At 47.4% G+C, this 21,747-nt stretch overlaps 1 protein-coding gene across 2 annotated transcripts; it reads right to left on the minus strand.

Annotated features, from left to right (window-relative positions):
- Positions 1-2,541: 2,541 nt before the first annotated feature.
- LOC119286086 (glucan endo-1,3-beta-glucosidase) lies at positions 2,542-6,014 on the minus strand. Of its 2 annotated transcripts, none has more exons than XM_037565415.1 (3): positions 4,866-6,014; positions 2,954-3,257; positions 2,542-2,893 (listed from the first exon to the last, which is right to left on the minus strand). In XM_037565415.1, exons 1-3 carry the CDS (start codon positions 5,916-5,918, stop codon positions 2,682-2,684), a joined length of 1,569 nt encoding a protein of 522 aa, XP_037421312.1. In that variant the 5' UTR covers positions 5,919-6,014; the 3' UTR covers positions 2,542-2,681. The 2 variants fall into 2 exon arrangements, with proteins under 2 accessions (XP_037421312.1, XP_037421311.1); XM_037565414.1 differs by having other exon boundaries at positions 2,542-2,858; positions 4,866-6,008.
- Between the last annotated feature and the right edge of the window lie 15,733 nt (positions 6,015-21,747).

Genomic DNA, 21,747 nt, shown 5'->3' on the forward strand with positions numbered 1-21,747 from the left:
ACTCCCAAGTCCTAGTAGGATTCCCTTTATTTTTCGAAATAGGAAAGAAGGAAAGGAGGGACAGGGAGAAGGAAAGGGGGGCGCCCCCACCCCTTGTCCAATTTGGTTTGGGCGGGGAGGAGGCGCGCGCCACCTCATGGCCCTTCTTCCCTCTCTCTCCACTAAAGCCCAATAAGGCCCATTAACTTCCCCCGGCGAATTCCCATAACTCTCCGGTACTCCGAAAAATACCCGAATCACTTGGAACCATTCCGTTGTCCGAATATAGCCTTCCAATATATCGATATTTATCTCTCGACCATTTTGAGACTCCTCGTCATGTCCGTGATCACACCCGGGACTCCGAACAAACTTCGGTCATCAAATCACATAACTCATAATATAAATCGTCATCGAACGTTTAAGTGTGCGGACCCTACGGGTTCGAGAACTATGTAGACATGACCGAGACACATCTTTGGGAAATAACCAATAGCGGAACCTGGATGCTCATATCATCTCCTACATATTCTACCAAGATCTTTATCGGTCAAATCGCATAACAACATACGTTATTCCCTTTGTCATCGGTATGTTACTTGCCCGAGATTCGATCGTCGATATCATCATACCTAGTTCAATCTCGTTACCGGCAAGTCTCTTTACTTGTTCTATAATGCATCATCCCACAACTAACCCATTAGTCACATTGCTTGCAAGGCTTATAGTGATGTGCATTACCGAGAGGGCCCAGAGATACCTCTCCGATACTCGGAGTGACAAATCATAATCTCGATCTATGCCAACCCAACAAACACCATCGGAGACACCTATAGAGCATCTTTATAACCACCTAGTTATGTTGTGACGTTTGATAGCACACAAGGTGTTCCTCCGGTATTCGGGAGTTGCATAATCTCATAGTCAGAGGAATATGTATAAGTCATGAAGAAAGCAATAGCAATAAAACTGAACGATCAATATGCTAAGCTAACGGATGGGTCTTGTCCATCACATCATTATCCTAATGATGTGATCCCGTTCATCAAATGACAACACATGTCTATGGTTAGAAAATTTAACCATCTTTGATTAACAAGCTAGTCAAGTAGAGGCATACTAAGGACATTCTGTTTTGTCTATGTATTCACACATGTACTAAGTTTCCGGTTAATACAATTCTAGCATGAATAATAAACATTTAGCATGATATAAGGAAATATAAATAACAACTTTATTATTACCTTTAGGGCATATTTCCTTCATACATATGGAGTTCAAACCAACAAGATACATTCATATGCACAGGAGGACGACATGGCATCAAGCTCATATGAACAAGGGAAGGAATTGTATACCATGTCTTCGATGTCAAGAACGCTCACAGTACGACCAGAGATATTCTCATGAGAGGCATAAAACTTGTTGCACTCCAATTGAATGAAAGCTCGTCTCTTTCGGAGTCACACGTCGGTCCTGTCACTCTCAAATTTGTAGGACATAAACCTCCTACGTTCATGGAAGTATGTATGGACCCTCTTCAAAATGTTGTTTCCTTTTGCTTGGTGTCGGATTTGGGATCTTGTACAATTGCCATCCAAGTTCGCAAATTAACTTGCCATCATCCTTTGTGTAGCTCCCGTCCTCACAATTTGTCGCCTCTTTTGTGCATTGGCTTGATGAGATAGCTCCTCTTAAACAATGTTCATCCTCGATGTTGACTCCTACCTTGGTTGCCTTGGTCTCGAGTTTCTTGGCCGTGGTGGCCCTGGGTGTCTTGGCAGCGGTCGTCTTGGCCACCCTCATAGATCATCTCTTCGATGAAATTGTTGTAGTACGTCGTGTTATCCGGCGCCAGTGTCGGCATACCATCGAATAGGAAGGAGGCGTCAGGAAAGTTGTCAATGGGGATCGCCCATGGGCGCTCCCTTTGCGTCCGGTGGATTGGCTGGCCATCGGTGTGGCGTTGAGATCAAGGGCAGGCACCACGGGGACAGCCGGCACGAAGTCGTGCATTTTTGGTGAGAGGTCCCGAGGCGACATGGAGAAGTAGGACACCTCTGGGTCGTGCCTAGGAAGGCACCCGTATGCCGGCGGCATTATTGACAGGTGCGACGATTCCGGAAGCATGGGCGGGCTTGCCACCGATGAGCCCATGTTGGCGGTGGCGGTGGTGACGAGAAGCGTCAGCTCTTGGTACCCTGACAGAAGGACCTGTTGCGTGGCCTTGGCGGCGAGGGCAACGCTCTCCGCAGCAGCGACCTGGGCCGAAGCGCCTGCAACGGCGGCTTCTTTTTTCTCCACCTTGCTCTAGGCATCCCTCTACTTCAAGGTGTGCACCTTCTTTGACTTCCTCAGGACCACGGCGTGGGCGGCCATGACCGGGAAGGGGGCGATGGCAGGGTCGGGCATGTCGAGAGGGCGGGAGCGCGGAAGGATTTGACAGCGAATTGGGAGAGATGGCGATGGCGTGGTAGTGCCACATACGGGCAGACGAGGACAGGGAGAGGGCGTCGAGGGCATCCGCACGGATGCAAACTCGGCCTAAATTTGGGCCAAAAATGAGTCGAAGAGAACGAAAAATAAATTAATGCGATGCAATGCAAGACGGCCCAACATCACGCTACAGCCGCCTGTGTGCGCTAAGCTAAGAGGCGATGATTGATATTTATATGACTAGAAAGGAAGAAGCAGCATGGCTGTCAGACACGAGTATAGAAGAATATGGCGCAAGCCCGGCAGTATGAGCAGTCCTCCGTCGCTGCCGCCACCGCGGCTCCGAGCTGGAGATGGTAGTGGGCTGGAGGCTGGCCCCCCTGCCCTCGTACTGCCGTGGCTTGCTGCGTACCGTCAGGAGACGTACTTGCAACCCCCGTAACCTGCAACAACACAACAAGGGTGCCATCGTCAGCTCCTCCGATGCCACAGGCAGCCAGGTTCAGAAACTTCACAAACTGTTAGTACATGGACTTACTGGGGTCGCTGGAGGTGACGATGCCGGTGCCCTTGAAGTCGCACGCTAAGTCGGTGTGGCCGTTGGCCTGGTAGTAGGCGTTCATCACGTACGACGCATGGGCCTGCAGGCTGTTGGGGCTGAAGCACGCGCCGCCGCTCTGTATGGGCTTGCAGTCTACGAAGCCGCAGGCGTAGTTGATGTTGTTCTGCAGGTCCGTCCCGTTGGCGCCGTCCTTGGCGACGCACCACTTCCCGCCTCCCGACGGCGCGGGCTTAGGGCTCGGATTGGGCGATGGGTTCGGCGAAGGGGTTGGAGCCACGGACTGCAATGCAAAACAACATAACGGCACCTGCTAAGTCAGGTAACAGCACAGGAGCGACGAATCTAAGCATCAGAACTGTCGGCCATACTTTAGATTCTCAACTGAGTTATACTAGTAATACTTTAGACAGCCATACTGGAAGGCTGTGCAGATTAGTGGTGCTTTGACAACAAAGCACATGTTCTCTGGGCTGGGCTGGCACCGTCCAAAGCAGGGCAAGTCCAAGTTGGTTTTCTTCTTAAGATTGTTGACACACACTAGCCGCCCGAAGGCCGAATCAACATGCTGAAAATTAGTAATGCAGTCAGGCCCTCTCCTCCACATGGTTCACTTTCGCTAAGCATCCGAAAAGGCAGCCAGCTAATGGCTGCTTCCTTCCTTTGATGCGAGGGCCTAATCCACATGCACACCACAACATTAATGCAGCTGAAGCAGAACAGATGCATGCCTTCCTGTATTGGATGCCACGGAAAGGAGATGACGCCAAATGAAGCAAGGCTCCATCTGTTATCTGAACCTACAGGCAGGCATACAGATGTATGCGCTATCCTGTCATTTACTAGTACACAATAGGCAACCATCTCAGCAAACAACAGATAGCAAGTCCAAAGGTGCGGCTTCTAGTTAAAACTTGAGACACAAGACCACCAGAATCTTAAACCCTATCTCCTTTGCTTTAAGGTAGCTTCCGTTAGAAAAGTTTCAAGGTTACATCTTTTCCTTTGAAGAAATGAAATTAACACAAAGAAGCCCTTAACGTGTTGATCCGGAATTTATAACATAGCCTTATTAAAAAACAAAAAAAGAACTCAGCAGTGTTGACAACCTGTTGATTTTTCTTCTTCTTCTTCTCAAAACAGTACCGGTTGATTTAAGTCATTAAACCATTTATTCTGATATATCCGTTCCAATTCAAATATCAGATCCTAGTGCCTCTTTTAGCATGTACTCACTCTGTAAACTAATACTACAAGATTTTGATAGGGAGTACTACGTACTGGTATTTTGTTAATAACTCGGAATTGTCCGGTGCAAGCTTACTGGTACATTTACAGCAGCAGCAGCAGCAGCAGCGAATAGCTAGCAAACATGTGCATATGGATCTAAATCAGAGTTTTGGCAGTGGTCCCACCCCACCCATAACCCCAGACGTGTCCAAGGCTGCTATCAACACGCGCCTGCTGTCATACTGGATCAGTCAAGAAAGGCAGCCGTTTGGGCAAGCAGACCATGCAGGATCATCTGTAAGGCTGTAAACAGAGTTGCTGCAGCCCATGGATGACACGGAATGTTCATTATTACGTACTATACTACTTTTACTGGGTTCATCCCTGGGTTTTTTTTTCCTCCCAAATAAAATACTACTGAATTTAACACAATTGAAACCACATTCTCCGCAGAAATGAAATATAAAATCACGATTGTAAAGACAGGCCCAGACAAATTATGGGATGCAATCAACCAATCATTATACTCCTACTAGTAAAGAAGAAAAGATTTTAGGCCCCAGCAATTTGATAAGTTTAAGGACACAAGACAGGCAGGTAAAGGTTCATATCTTGAATAATTATTAAGGATCATCAGAGGGGAGAAAAGCGCAGTACGTACCGCGCCGTCCCGGAGGAGTCCGAGGTCGTAGACGGGCGTGAAGTCCGGGTTGAAGAGGCCAAAGTGCCTTTCGGCGATCGGCCCTGGTTTCTGGTTCTCGTCGAAGAGGGAGAAGAGGTAGGTCTCGAACGTCCTGTTGGGCATCAGCGGCGTGCCCTTGCCGCTGCTGCACACCCGAATCATGCCCTCGTTGAAGTCCCTGGCCTCCTGCACCCCGACGCCAATCTGCCCGGGCTCCGCCTGGGTGGGCCACCCGGCCTCCCCGACGGCGATGTCGACGTCTCCGTACCCGAGCTTCTTCATGGCGGTATAGATTGCGTCCATCTGGGCGTCCAGCATGCTGGTGTAGTTGAGCTTGGTGGCCGGGTCGTAGATGCCGCTGTTGGGGCGGAAGAGCGCGTAGTTGAGCGTCTCCGGCCGGTAGCTGAAGTAGGGGTAAGGGTTCACCATGAAGGGCGACCCGGTGTCGCGGTGGAACTGCAGCATGGCCGGAAACAGCTTGGTGTTGTAGCCCGCCCGGAAGGAGGCGTTGGAGGGGATGCCGTCAGAGGGGGCGAGGATGCCGAGGTAGTGCGGGGTGGTGACGCGCACGCCGGTGAGGCCCTCGGCCTTGAGGGCCTGCGCGAGGCGGCGCATGGCGGGGAGGAGGGAGAGGATGAGGTTGGTGTCGGTGGAGAGGAGGATCTCGTTGCCGGCGAGGAGGAGGGTGACGTTGGTGGCGGGGACGTAGGGGGAGAGGTTGGCGCGGATCCAGGAGCGCGCGGCGTCGAGGCCGGTGGCCTTGTCGGCGAGGGCGGGGAGGGCGGAGTTGGGGAGGGAGACGGCGAGGGAGATGGGCGTGCCGGCGAAGGCGGAGATGAAGGTGGGGTTGGCGTCGAAGAGCTTGACGCGGTCGATGGTGGTCTTGGTGGCGAGGAAGGTGGCGACGGAGGTCGGGGAGGGGAGGTTGTCGGCGTTGGCGCCGTAGTTGACGCCGATGTGCAGCGAGGGGGTCGCCGACTCTGCCCCCGCCGCGCCGGCGGCGAGCAGCATGAGGAGGATGAGGAGCGGCATCGCACTCCGGGGTGGAGTGTGGAGTCGATTGTGGGTTTGAATCTGATTTGGCAACTGGGGCTTCCGTTCCGTTCAAATACTACTACTGGCTCCAGAGCAGAGTACCGGAGAGGAGAGGAACGGACAAAGGTCGCGTGGTGGGTGCCATTACAGTATTCTTATTCCCTTGGTTTTAATGCATTTTTATTTCTCGCTTTGCTGCGGCTGCCATGTGTCACTGCCTTTTTCATATATTTAAGTCATTCATTTTCATATATATTTTCCCACGAGTTCACTATCTTTCATTAATTTTAGAAATCTTTCATGATAATATATTTTTCGGGTTGGTACACTACTTTTTTCCTTTGCTTTTGCACCGTTTCTCAAAAGTGTGGAAATTAGTACTAGGAAACAGCAAGAAAGAGGGTATACTATACTGCTAGTAACCAAAGCATGCGTTTGAATGAATTAATAATCCCAAGCCTTTTCTAAAGAATGGAAGAAAGTGAATATGAAAGGAGAAGATGCAAAACGCAAGTGGCCGCGTATTTCCGTGGGGATTTGCCTCTGCTCGAAGCTTTCCTTTGAATAATATTATTCAGCTGGTGTGCGTATCGATGTGCCGGAGAATGAATGAAGAGAAAAAGGAAACGACGGCGAGTGGTTTCAGGAGAAAAAGATGACAGCTCCTTCCTCTCGAAGAAAGCGAGGTGGGCGTGGGAAAAAGGGCACGCGTCGACTAGAAAATTCCGATTACTCGTAAAGTATTGCTTGGATAATCATCGATTTGGACGGTGGATGGGGCAGTTACCGTTGGCTGCCGCGTCGCCAACGGTGGGGAGGACGAGTACGTGTGTGTTGACCCGGTTGGATTGTGACGCTTCTCAATCTCACCAGCGTATTCGGCCCGGCGCCAGCCGCAGATTCAGCGCACGTACACGGAGATGGACATCGTGTGGTCGGCAGGGAGAAACGCACAGGCTCACGCACGAACCGCGTCGTCCCGTCCCTACCCTATCCACGCGTGCGCCTGCTCTGCGTTGCTTGTGTCCGTGGCGCACGCCTTCTGGGACCAAAGACGTTCCTTCCACAGCTCAACGGAATCGCCCACCAACATCCCCCTCCCAGCTTTGCTTGCCACGGACTCGGGTTCCCGGCCAGCCCGTCCTTCCTTGCTTGCACACCCCCAACTACTTGCTTGATGCTAACAACTGAGATTCCAAAGCCTTCTCATATTACTACCGCACACTATCCTGCACGAAAGGGAGCTAAGAGCATCTCCAACGGGTGCCGAACGCGGCGCGCGCTAAAAACTGCTTTACCGCGCGTTCATAGCCTGGTTTGGCGCGGCGCGCAGCGCTGGCTCCAGCAGCCGCGTTAAAATGCAGCGCGGGCCGCTCCAGCAGTGCGCAAAAAATGCAGCGCGCGCTCATTCTACAACAATATTTTTACATAGATAAAACGATAGATTGCATAGAAAAACCAATACGAAGGTATTTTACATCGATGCAACTAGATAGATAGTTCGAAAGCATAGATAGATAAAAATACGGTGTAACTAGATAGAAACTACTACGTCATACATAGATAGAAACTACTCTAAGTCGCTACCATCATCACCATCATCATCCTCGTCGGTGTCGTCCGAGGTATCGAGCAATATGTCCAACCAACGTTCATCGTCTGACGTGAAGATCGACCTCCCACCTGCTGCAACGATATCGGACTGCGCATTCGCCAATGCCTTCCGCCGACGCTGTTCTGCCCGTTTCGCGCGGTGCCTTGCCGTCATCTCCGCCCAGTAGGCACGCTCGTCGGCGACGTCCTCCGGGTGGCGACGGCGCCACTCCGCCATGGCTCGCTCGTCCTCCTCGGCGATGAGGAGGCGGCGCTGCCGCCGAGCGTGGTCGGCACGGTCCATGTCGGTGATGAGACGCGACGGAGGGCGACGCACTGCGCCTGCTCGCGCGTGAAGGCGTCCCAGAAGTTCATCTGCGACCGGGGCCTGTCCAAGCGCCACGCCACCGTGTCGTACGCGCGGGCCGCCTCGTGCGCGCTCCGGAACGATCCGAGGCCGAGCCGGACGTCGCCGGACCGGATCTCGGTGGAGTACCAGCCGTTGAGGCGCTCGCGGACACCGCGGTAGCCCGAAGAACCCCGGCGGCGCGGCGGCATGGTGGCGCGGTGGTGGCGTGGAAAGCGGTGAGGTTGCGAGGGGAGGGCGCGTGGCTGTGGTCTGTGCGCGTGGCGAGCGCGGGATTTTATAGGCGCGCGCGAAGCGGCGCGCCAAATCTACCGCGCCGTGTGCCGCTTTCTCCCGTGCGCGGTAAGTTCCCGCCACCGCTGGAGCGTGCGGAACCAGCCGGCGCGCGCTAAAACCAAGATTTACCGCGCGGGCGCGCCTTTTGCCGCGCCTGTTGGAGATGCTCTAAGAGCATCTCCAATAACATGTGTATATTTGGATGTCTATATATTCATATGGACAATGGTCTAAAAAGATTCTCTCATATACACGTCCAATTTTGCATCAAAATGTCTATATACAAGGACCATGACAGGTGGGCCGTCACTGGGAAGAGAAAGAAATTATGACTGCGGCTGATTTTAGACGACGCCTTCACATTGTCCAGGCATGAACATTGTCGAGGTCGATTTAGAGGATGTGTATATTTGGATGACCATATAAATAAGTTGTTGGACGCCTGTTTTGGGCTCACGTCGTGGAAAACGAGTATAAACATCCATATAGACAAGCTGCTGGAGATGCTCGACATCACTCACCCTCAACCCACCGCATCCGTCCCGTCCGGACCAACCTCTCCAGACGTGTTTCATCATTCAATGTAGTCCCGCATTTGTCCGAGAAACGGTCCAGATGTCCTTTTTTCTCGCAAACCAAGCAAACAGGGGGGCCTTTGCGGGCGTTCAGACTACTGCCACGAACACGTTCGACACCCCCAAACCAACCCAAAAACCTCTCCCGCACTTTCTCCCTTTCCCGTTTGAACCGGCTAGCGCCAGTGTCATATTCATGCCGGCCTAGAGTGGGCGTGACCTTTCACTGGAGCCGGCATTGAAAAGGCGCGTCAGCCGAGAGCGTCGTCCGCTTCGCGTCCCTGTGCATGTGTCTTCTCTGCGCATTCAGACATCATCCGTCCATCCACCTCCCTCCATTGGACATGTGTGGTTGCAAGGAACCTACTCCGGTGCCCGCATGCGACGCCACCTATCTATCTATCTATCTATCTATCTGTTGGCCGGCATTAAACACCTCGCTACTTGGCCTGACATCCGCCCGCAATTTAAACATGGTCAGAGCCGATCATGCACATCCCACTTCTGCTTCCCGATATCTTCTCTGCACCACACCCCCATTGCCTCAAGCTCCAAAGCCTTGTGAGAGAGCCTGTCGGGCGAACAGAAGCAGGAGCTCTTCGGCATTGCATTGGCGTTGTGCGAGGGGCACGCGAACGACATAGGAGCGGGACAAAGGAGGGTGAATGTGTGTGTGTAGATTCATGGAGTTTGCTGCCTGGGCTCCCGAGTTTGTATGTATATAGAAGACCGAGAAAGGAGGAAATTCTTTCGGTGGAAGAAGAAAAAGGATAAGGTTGTGTCGGAGCTAAATCTGGCAGATCTCGGGTAAGGGGTCCCGAGCTGGTGGACTCTGCTAGATGGTAACATGAAGAATAGGGACACGGTGTTTACCCAGGTTCAGGCCCTCTCGAGGAGGTAAAACTGCTGGGGAACGCAGTAATTTCAAAAAAATCCTACGCACACGCAAGATCATGGTGATGCATAGCAACGAGAGGGGAGAGTTTCGTCTACATACCCTCGTAGACTGTAAGCGGAAGCGTTATGACAACGCGGTTGATGTAGTCGTACGTCTTCACGATCGACCGATCCTAGTAGCGAAAGTACGGGACCTCCGCGATCTGCACACGTTCAGCTCGGTGATGTCCCACGAACTCACGATCCAGCAGAGTGTCGAGGGAGAGCTTTGTTAGCACGACGGCGTGATGACGGTGATGATGATGCTACCAGAACAGGGCTTCGCCTAAGCACCGCTACGATATGACCGAGGTGGATTATGGTGGAGGGGGCACCGCACACGATTGGAAACAATCAACTTGTATGTTCTAGGGTGCCCCTGCCCTCGTATATAAAGGAGCAAGGGGGAGGCCGGCCGGCCCTTGGGGCACGCCAGGAGAGGAGGAGTCCTCCTCCTAGTAGGAGTAGGACTCCCCTTTCCTAGTCCTACTAGGAGGGGGAAAGGAAGGAGGAGAGGGAGAAGAAAAGGGGGGTGCCGCCCCCTCCTTCCATAGTCCAATTCGGACCAGAGGGGGAGGGGGCGCGCGGCCTATCCTGGCTGGCCCTCTCTCTCTCCACTAAGGCCCATGTGGCCCATTAGTTCTCCCAGGGGGGTTCCGGTAACCCTCCGGTACTCCGATTTTCTCCGAAATCACCCAGAACACTTTCGGTGTCCGAATATAGCCGTCTAATATAACAATCTTTATGTCTCGACCATTTCGAGACTCCTTGTCATGTCCATGATCACATACGGGACTCCGAACTACCTTCAGTACATATAAACACATAAACTCATAATACCGATCATCACCGAACGTTAAGCACGTGGACCCTACGGGTTCGAGAACTATGTAGACATTAACCTAGATGTTCATATTGGCTCCCACATATTCTACGAAGATCTTCATTAGTCAAACCGCATAACGATATATGTTGTTCCCTTTGTCATCGGTATGTTACTTGCTCGAGATTTGATCGTCGATATCTCAATACCTAGTTCAATCTCGTTACCGGCGAGTCTCTTTACTTGTTTCGTAATGCATCATCCCGTAACTAACTCATTAGTCACATTGCTTGCAAGGCTTATAGTGATGTGCATTCCCGAGAGGGCCCAGAGATACCTCTATGATACATGGAGTGACAAATTCTAATCTCGGTCTATGCCAACTCAACAAACACCATCGGAGACACCTGTAAAGCATCCTTATAGTCACCCAGTTACGTTGTGACGTTTGATAGCACACTAAGTGTTCCTCCGATATTCGGGGGTTGCATGATCTCATAGTCATAGGAACATGTATAAGTTATGGAGAAAGCAATAGCAATAAACTGAACGATCATAGTGCTAAGCTAAAGGATGGGTCAAGTCAATCACATCATTCTCTAATGATGGGATCCCGTTAATCAAATGACAACTCTTTGTCCATGGCTAGGAAACTTAACCATCTTTGATTAACGAGCTAGTCAAGTAGAGGCAAACTAGTGACACTCTGTTTGTCTATGTATTCACACATGTACTAAGTTTCCGGTTAATACAATTCTAGCATGAATAATAAACATTTATCATGATATAAGGAAATATAAATAACAACTTTATTGTTGCCTCTAGGGCATATTTTCTTCAGTCTCCCACTTGCACTAGAGTCAATAATATAGATTACATTGTAATGATTCTAACACCCATGGAGTCTTGGTGCTGATCATGTTTTGCTCGTGAGAGAGGCTTAGTCAACGGGTCTGCAACATTCAGATCCGTATGTATCTTGAAAATCTCTATGTCTCCCTCCTTGACTTGATCGCGGATGGAATTGAAGCGTCTCTAGATGTGCTTGGTTCTCTTGTGAAATCTGGATTCCTTTGCCAAGGCAGTTGTACCAGTATTGTCACAAAAGATTTTCATTGGACCCGATGCACTAGGTATGACACCTAGATCGGATATGAACTCCTTCATCCAGACTCCTTCATTTGTTGCTTCCGAAACAGCTATGTACTCCGCTTCACACATAGATCCCGCCACGACGCTCTGCTTGGAACTGCACCAACTGACAGCTCCACCATTTAATAAAACATGTATCCGGCTTGTGACTTAGAGTCATCCGGATCAGTGTCAAATCTTGCATCGACATAACCATTTACGACGAGCTCTTTGTCACCTCCATATACGAGAAATATATCCGTAGTCCTTTTCAGGTATTTCAGGATGTTCTTGACTGCTGTCCAGTGATCCACTCCTGGATTACTTTGGTACGTCCTTGCTAAACTGATAGCAAGGCACACATCAGGTCTGGTACACAGCATTGCATACATGATAGAGCCTATGGCTGAAGCATAGGGAACACCTTTCATTTTCTCTCTATCTTCTGCAGTGGTCGGGCATTGAGTCTGACTCAACTTCACACCTTGTAACACAGGCAAGAACCCTTTCTTTGCTTGATCCATTTTGAACTTCTTCAAAACTTTATCAAGGTATGTGCTTTGTGAAAGTCCAATTAAGCGTCTTGATCTATCTCTATAGATCTTGATGCCCAATATATAAGCAGCTTCACCGAGGTCTTTCATTGAAAAATCTTATTCAAGTATCCTTTTATGCTATTCAGAAATTCAGTATCATTTCCAATCAACAATATGTCATCTACATATAATATCAGAGATGCTATAGAGCTCCCACTCACTTTCTTGTAAATACAGACTTCTCCAAAAGTCTGTATAAAACCATATGCTTTGATCACACTATCAAAGCATATATTCCAACTCCGAGAGGCTTGCACCAGTCCATAAATGGATCGCTGGAGCTTGCACACTTTGTTAGCACCTTTTGGATCGACAAAACCTTCTGGTTGCATCATATACAACTCTTCTTTAAGATATCCATTAAGGAATGTAGTTTTGACATCCATTTGCCAAATTTCATAATCATAAAATGCAGCAATTGCTAACATGATTTGGACGGACTTAAGCATCGCTACGGGTGAGAAGGTCTCATCATAGTCAACTCCTTGAACTTGTCGAAAACCTTTTGCAACAAGTCGAGCTTTGTAGACAGTGATATTACCGTCAGCGTCAGTCTTCTTCTTGAAGATCCATTTATTCTCTATGGCATGCCGATCATCGGTCAAGTCAACCAAAGTCCACACTTTGTTCTCATACATGGATCCCATCTCAGATTTCATGGCCTCAAGCCATTTTGCGGAATCTGGGCTCATCATCGCTTCCTCATGGTCCGTAGGTTCGTCATGGTCAAGTAACATGACTTCCAGAACAGGATTACCGTACCACTCTAGTGCGGATCTCACTCTGGTTGACCTACGAGGTTCGGTAGTAACTTGATCAAAAGTTTCATGATCATCATCAGTATCTTCCTCACTTACTGGTGTAGGAATCACTGGAACTAATTTCAGTGATGAACTACTTTCCAATAAGGGAGCAGGTACAATTACCTCATCAAGTTCTACTTTCCTCCCACTCACTTCTTTTGAGAGAAACTCCTTCTCTAGAAAGGATCCATTCTTAGCAACGAATATCTTGCCTTCGGACGTGTGATAGAAGGTGTACCCAACAGTCTCCTTTGGGTATCCTATGAAGACACATTTCTCCTATTTGTGTTCGAGCTTATCAGGTTGAAACTTTTTCACATAAGCATCGCAGCCCCAAATTTTAAGAAACGACAATTTGGGTTTCTTGCCAAACCACAGTTCATAAGGTGTCGTCTCAACGGATTTAGATGTTGCCCTATTTAACGTGAATGTGGCCGTCTCTAAAGCATAACCCCAAAACGATAGCGGTAAATCGGTAAGAGACATCATAGATCGCACCATATCCAGTAAAGTACGATTACGACGTTCGGACACACCATTACGCTGTGGTGTTCCGAGTGGCGTGAGTTGTGAAACTATTCCACATTGTTTTAGATGAAGACCAAACTCGTAACTCAAATATTCTCCTCCATGATCAGATCATAGAAACTTTATTTTCTTGTTACGTTGATTTTCCACTTCACTCTGAAATTCTTTGAACTTTTCAAACGTTTCAGACTTATGTTTCATTAAGTAGATATACCCATATCTGCTCAAATCATCTATGAAGGTGAGAAAATAACGATATCCGCCGCGAGCCTCAATGTTCATTAGTCCACATACATCAGTATGTATGATTTCCAATAACTCTGTTGCTCGCTCCATTGTTCCGGAGAACGGAGTTTTAGTCATCTTGCCCATGAGACATGGTTTGCAAGTACCAAGTGATTCATAATCAAGTGATTCCAGAAGTCCATCAGAATGGAGTTTCTTCAAGTGCTTTACACCAATATGATCTACTCCCTCCGTTCCGAATTACTTGTTGCAAGTATGGATGTATCTAGATGTATTTTAGCTCTAGATACATCCATTTTTGCGATGAGTAATTTGGAACGAAGGGAGTAAATGGCAGTGCCACAAATAAGTTGCACTATCATTATCAACTCTGCATCTTTTGGCTTCAATACTATGAACATGTGTATCACTACTATCAAGGTTTAGTAAAAATAGACCACTCATCAAGGGTGCATGACCATAAAAGATATTACTCATATAAATAGAACAACCATTATTCTCTGATTTAAATGAATAATCGTCTCGCATCAAACAAGATCCAGATATAATGTTCATGCTCAACGCTGGCACCAAATAACAATTATTTAGGTCTAAAACTAACCCCAAAGGTAGATGTAGTGGTAGCGTGCCGACGGCGATCACATCGACTTTGGAACCATTTCCCACATGCATCGTCACCTCGTCCTTAGCCAATCTTCGCTTAATCAGTAGCCCCTGTTTCAAGTTGCAAATGTTAGCAACTGAACCATTATCAAATACCCAGGCACTACTGCGAGCATTTAGTACGGTACACATCAATAACATGTATATCAAATATAACTTTCACTTTGCCATCCTTCTTCTCTGCCAAATACTTGGGGCAGTTCCGCTTACAGTGACCAGTCCCTTTGCTGTAGAAGCACTCAGTCTCAGGCTTAGGTCCAGACTTGGGTTTCTTCACTTGAGCAACAACTGGCTTGCTGTTCTTCTTGAAGTTCCCCTTCTTCCCTTTACCCTTTTTCTTGAAACTGGTGGTCTTGTTGACCATCAACACTTGATGCTCCTTCTTGATTTCTACCTCCACAACCTTTAGCATTGCGAAGAGCTCAGGAATCGTCTTATCCATCCCTTGCATATTATAGTTCATCACGAAGCTCTTGTAGCTTGGTGGCAGTGATTGAAGAACTCTGTCAATGACACTATCATCAGGAAGATTAACTCCCAGTTGAGTCAAGTGGTTGTGGTACCCAGACATTCTGAGTATATGTTCACTGACAGAACTATTCTCCTCCATCTTGCAGCTGTAGAACTTATTGGAGAGTTCATATCTCTCAATCCGGACATTTGCTTGAAATATTAACTTCAACACCTGGAACATCTCATATGCTCCATGATGTTCAAAACGTCGTTGAAGTCCCGGTTCTAAGCCGTAAAACATGGCACACTGAACTATCGAGTAGTCATCAGTTTTGCTCTGCCAGGTGTTCACAACATCTGGCGTTGCTCCTGCAGCAGGTTTGTCACCTAGCGGTGCTTCCAGGACGTAATTCTTTTGTGCAGCAATGAGGATAATCCTCAAGTTACGGACCCAGTGGGGTTGCTACCATCATCTTTCAACTTAGCTTTCTCTAGGAACGCATTAAAATTCAACGGAACAACAACACGAGTCATCTATCTACAACAACATAGACATGCAAAATACTATCAGGTACTAAGTTCATGATAAATTAAAGTTCAATTAATCAAATTACTTAAAAACTCCCACTTAGATATACATCTCTCTAATCATCTAAGTGATCACGCGATCCATATCAACTAAACCATGTCCGATCATCACGTGAGATGGAGTAGTTTTCAATGGTGAACATCACTATGTTGATCATATCTACTATATGATTCATGCTCGACCTTTCGGTCTCAGTGTTCTGAGGCCATTTCTGCATATGCTAGGCTCGTCAAGTTTAACCCGAGTATTCTGCGTGTGCAAAACTGGCTTGCACCCGTTGTATGTGAACGTAGAGCTTATCACACCCGATCATCACGTGGTGTCTTGGCACGATGAACTGTAGCAACGGTGCATACTCAGGGAGAACACTTATACCTTGAAATTTAGTGAGAGATCATCTTATAATGCTACCGTCGAACTAAGCAAAATAAGATGCATAAAGGATAAACATCACATGCAATCAATATAAGTGGTATGATATGGCCATCATCATCTTGTGCCTTTGATCTCCATCTCCAAAGCACCGTCATGATGACCATCGTCACCGGCTTGACACCTTGATCTCCATCGAAGCATCGTTGTCATCTCGCCAACTATTGCTTCTACGACTATCGCTACCACTTAGTGATAAAGTAAAGCAATTACATGGCGATTGCATTTCATACAATAAAGCGACAACCATATGGCTCCTGCCAGTTGCCGATAACTGTGTTACAAAACATGATCATCTCATACAATAAAATTTAGCATCATGTCTTGACCATATCACATCACAACATGCCCTGCAAAAACAAGTTAGACGTCCTCTACTATGTTGTTGCAAGTTTTACGTGGCTGCTACGGGCTGAGCAAGAACCGTTTTTACCTATGCATCAAAAACCACAACGCGGTATAGTGATTGCTTTTTGATCTTCAGAAAGAACCCTGTTCATTGAATCTGATTCAACTAAAGTTGGAGAAACTGACACCCACCAGCCACCTGTGTTCGAAGCACATCGGTAGAACCAGTCTCGCGTAAGCGTACGCGTAATGTCGGTCTGGGATGATTCATCCAACAATACCGCTGAATCAAGAATCAACTAGTGACGACAAGCAATATGTATATACCCACGCCCACAACTCCTTTGTGTTCTACTCGTGCATAAAACATCTACGCATAAACCTGGCTTGGATGCCACTGTTGGGGAACGCAGTAATTTCAAAAAAATTCCTACGCACACGCAAGATCATGGTGATGCATAGCAACGAGAGGGGAGAGTTTCGTCTACGTACCCTCGTAGACCGTAAGAGGAAGCGTTATGACAATGTGGTTGATGTAGTCGTACGTCTTCACGATCGACCGATCCTAGTACCGAAAGTATGGCACCTCCGCGATCTGCACACGTTCAGCTCGGTGACGCCCCATGAACTCACGATCCAACAGAGTGTCGAGGGAGAGCTTCATCAGCACGAGGCATGATGACGGTGATGATGATGCTACCGAAACAGGGCTTCGCCTAAGCACCGCTATGATATGACCGAGGTGGATTATGGTGGAGGGGGCACCGCACACGGCTGGAAACAATCAACTTGTGTGTTCTAGGGTGCCCCCTACCCCCGTATATAAAGGAGCAAGGGGGAGGCCAACCGGTCCTTGGGGCGTGCCAGGAGAGGAGGAGTCCTCCTCCTAGTAGGAGTAGGACTCCCCTTTCCTAGTCCTACTAGGAGTGGGGAAGGAAGGAGGAGAGGGAGAAGGAAAGGGGGGCGCCGCCCGCCTTCCCTAGTCCAATTCGGACCAGAGGGGGAGGGGGCACGCGGCCTGCCCTGGCCGGTCCTCTCTCTCTCCACTAAGGCCCATGTGGCCAATTAGTTCTCCCGGGGGGTTCCGGTAACCCTCCGGTACTCCGGTTTTCTCCGAAATCACCCGGAACACTTGCGGTGTTCGAATATAGCCATCCAATATATCAATCTTTATGTCTAGACCATTTAGAGACTCCTCGTCATGTCCGTGATCACATCCAGGACTCCGAACTACCTTCGGTACATCAAAACACATAAACTCATAATATCGATCGTCACCGAACATTAAGCGTGCGGACCCTATGGGTTTGAGAACTATGTAGACATGACCGAGACACGTCTCCGGACAATAACCAATAGCCGAACCTAGATGTTCATATTGGCTCCCACATATTCTACGAAGATCTTTATCGGTCAAACCGCATAACGATATACGTTGTTCCCTTTGTCATCGGTATGTTACTTTCCCGATATTCGATCTTCGCTATCTCAATACCTAGTTCAATCTCGTTACCGGCAAGTCTATTTACTCGTTTCGTAATGCATCATCCCATAACTAACTCATTAGTCACATTGCTTGCAAAGCTTATAGTGATGTGCATTCCCGAGAGGGCCCAGAGATACCTCTCCGACAATCGGAGTGACAAATCCTAATCTCGATCTATGCCAACTCAACAAACACCATCGGAGACACCTGTAGAGCACCTTTATAATCACCCAGTTACATTGTGATGTTTGGTAGCACACTAAGTGTTCCTCTGGTATTCGGGAGTTGCATGATCTCATAGTCATAGGAACATGTATAAGTTATGGAGAAAGAAATAGCAACAAACTAAACGATCATCGTGCTAAGCTTACGGATGGGTCAAGTCAATCACATCATTCTCTAATGATGTAATCCCGTTAATCAAATGACAACTCATGTCTATGGTCAGGAAACATAACCATCATTGATTCAACCAGCTAGTCAAGTAGAGGCATGCTAGTGACACTCTCTTTGTCTATGTATTCACACATGTACTAAGTTTCCGGTTAATACAATTCTAGCATGAATAATAAACATTTATCATGATATAATGAAATAACAACTTTATTATTGCCTCTAGGGCATATTTCCTTCAAAAACTCTACATTCTGCTTTGATTGCACTACTAGGAAAAAGGCTACTAGTAGCGTGGGTAAATTGGCTACTAGTAGCATGGGTACCCACGCTACTAGTATCGTGCTACAGCTAAATGGTTAGTAGTAGCGCGGGTGCACCCATGCTACCACTAAATGATTAGTAGTAGCGCAGGTGCACCCGCGCTACTACTAACCTAACACCCACGATACTACTAACCTAACTACTAGTAGCGCTCACTTTTACCCCACGCTACTACTAACAATTTAGGAATTAAAAAAAGCTAGATGTAGTATTCATGAATGGTAATACGTCCACTGCAAACCAAACCAACGTCACAAAACCATCTCAAGATTCCATTGAACATCAGGCACACAACCATCATCGAAGTACCTCCCCTAGTGGTCCACCACCAACCTAAACAGATCACTTCTCTAGATGTATCTACCAAGGCTCGGAGTTCAGATGCCAATGTACCCGAATCCTCCCTCCCCCGAATGGTGGCGTCGAGGACCTCCACCTCGGAGACCTCCGGTGTCAAAATCACCTGGAAGATCATCTGTTCGACGTGGCCACCGGGCTTCACGGCAAAGTCTGCCTCCAAGTGGTTGGAGAGCACAACGCCCATCGGGCCGCGCTAGTCTCGATCACCCCTGTGACCATGTCGGGAAAGTGAAAACTTGTTAGTACGCAAATTGCATCAGTTAAACAAAATAGTATATTACAATTCACAAGACCCATTAAATTAAGATTCCTTCTCATCTAGCAAATTAAAGGGGCTCATGCCAAAAATATATGCTTAATTCCTCACTGCCTATTCAAACTAAATATATAAATTTGACAAGTGCATAGAAAAACATAAAGTCCAAAAGAAACACAGAAATGCATATGTGAACTAAATTACTTTGTGTGTTAGCAGATTTCTTGTTAGGTTATTCGCTATAATATAGTACCACATCAGGAGGGTGTTGTGTTTACTTCGTGCTGCAATGTCTGGCACCAAATTCAGTCTTCACAGACAAATAGAATACATTGCTGGGCGGGACAAGGCAAAGAAAAACACAGAAACTTGTAGTTACTAAATCATTAGCATTAATCAGTGCCTTCTGCCGCAGGGGTCATGTGTCAACTGATTTCAAGTATGTTCTTGCAAGCTACAAAGATGTTCAGAATTACTTGCAATCTGGTTTTTGCAAGCTACAAAGATGTTCAGAATTACTACTTATCTAGTAGTACTAATGTTGAAAACAGACTATGAAGTAGTCCACACTCTACATACACGTATGTGATGAGCATTGAAGCATTCACTTTTGAAAGCACAAGTGCTCCCTGGGTGATTTTGGTAATTAATGTCAACATATCTCTTGTTGGACTAATGCCTCTACCTAGTATGTTTTAGATAAGTTCAACAATGGAGTGGCATGGACTAGAGGATGTGGAACCCCTTCAAGAGGCTGAGGACAAAGGATTGGCTCAAGCTCAAAGAACAAGACTCTACATTTTTCATTTTAGTGATCCAAGATCACATTGAGTCCATAGGAAAAGCCAATACTATCAAGAGGGGGTGAGGTGCTGCTTAATGAGGTTCTTGCTCAAAATGCTTAGTGATATGCTCCAAAGCCCTCAACTACTTTCTCATATCCACATATGTCCCAAACCAAAAGTCAAACTCGGCCCCACCGAAACTTTCTATCCGGCGCCACCGAGTTCTCTTGACATAGCCACTGCCAGAAACCCTAATCAATTTGGTCTCACCGATGGGATCTCGGTCTCGCCGAGATGGGCTTGCAAACTCTCTGTTGCCTATTGCAATAATTTCGGTCCCACCGAGGTATGCAATCGGTCCCACCGAGTTTGCTTGGCGAACTCTCTGTTTCACTTATTACCCAAATCGGTCCCACCGAGTTTGTGTAATCGGTCAAACCGAGTTGAGCCTTTACCCTAACCCTAGCACATCGGTCCCACCGAGTTGATCATGTCGGTCCCACCGAAATGCCTAATGGTCATGTTATGAACTAAATTGGTCTGACCGAGTTCTCTGAATCGGTCCCATCGAGTTTGGTAAATTGTGTGTAACGGTTAGATCTTGTGTGGAGGCTATATATACCCCTCCACCCACTCTTCACTCGTAGAGAGAGCCATCAGAACATGCCTACACTTCCAACATACATTTTCTGAGAGAGAACCACCTACACTTGTGTTGAGGTCAAGATATTCCATTCCAACCACATAAATCTTGATCTCTAGCCTTCCCCAAGTTGCTTTCCACTCAAATCTTCTTTCTACCAAATCCAAATCCTGAGATAGAGAGAGTTGAGTGTTGGGGAGACTATCATTTGAAGCACAAGGGGAAGGAGTTCATCATCAACACACCATCTATTACCTCTTGGAGAGTGGTGTCTCCTAGATTGGTTAGGTGTCACTTGGGAGCCTCCGTCAAGATTGTGGAGTTGAACCAAGGAGTTTGTAAGGGCAAGGAGATCGCCTACTTCGTGAAGATCTACCCGAGTGAGGCAAGTCCTTCGTGGGCGACGGCCATGGTGGGATAGAGAAGGTTGCTTCTTCGTGGACCCTTCGTGGGTGGAGCCCTCCGTGAACTCGCGCAACCATTACCATTCATGGATTGAAGTCTCTATCAATGTGGATGTACGATAGCACCACCTATCGGAACCACGGATAAAAAAAATCTCTGTGTCTCCAAATTGCGTTTGCACACTCCAAGCCCATCCCTTTACATTCTCGCAACTTGCATGTTTTACTTTCCGCTGCTCATATACTCTTGTCATGCTTGCTTGATATGTATTATGAATGTTTAAACTTGTGCCAAAACTCCACTTCAACTTAAAGAATTTAAAAACTGCAACTTTTCTTACTTAGATCCTATTCACCCCCCCCCTCTAGACACCTCTTCTCAATCCTTTCAATTGGTATCAGAGCTTTGGTCTCCATTGCTTTGGTTTAATAACCATTGGAGGAAGATGGATGAGTCTACGTTGGGGAGTCTTAGACGTAGAGTGCCTATTCTTGATGGAGAGTTCTTTCATGAGTGGAAAAATGAGATGCTTGAGATTTTCAATGAATATCATTTGAACAAGTACATTACTAGCCCTTGTGAACCTCATGTTGATCCTTTGCATCCTACCCTTGATGAGTCTATTGACATGATCCGCAACCTTAGAACTGTTAATCTTATCACTAGAGGCTTGCCTAGAAACTTGATTGGATGTTTGCCTACTCTTGATTGTGCCTATACTATATGGAGATTTCTTGAGGAAAGATTTCCAAACTATTCCTTGCAAAACTTAGATGAAATCCTTCATAAGTCTATTGCCTTGAGTAAGATGAATT

This window comes from Triticum dicoccoides, chromosome 4A (assembly GCF_002162155.2).
Source record: "Triticum dicoccoides isolate Atlit2015 ecotype Zavitan chromosome 4A, WEW_v2.0, whole genome shotgun sequence".
NCBI classification, from domain to species: Eukaryota; Viridiplantae; Streptophyta; class Magnoliopsida; order Poales; family Poaceae; genus Triticum; species Triticum dicoccoides.

What these genes read in the sequence shown, in the direction of transcription:
- LOC119286086 (XM_037565415.1), bottom strand. Translation starts at nt 5,918, where the DNA reads ATGCCGCTCCTCATCCTCCTCATGCTGCTCGCCGCCGGCGCGGCGGGG. An exon ending in GACTCCTCCGGGACGGCGCG is followed by an intron (nt 3,258 to 4,865) that starts GTACGTACTGCG and finishes TTTGCATTGCAG; the next exon opens with TCCGTGGCTCCAACCCCTTC. An exon ending in CGTCACCTCCAGCGACCCCA is followed by an intron (nt 2,894 to 2,953) that starts GTAAGTCCATGT and finishes GTGGCATCGGAG; the next exon opens with GAGCTGACGATGGCACCCTT.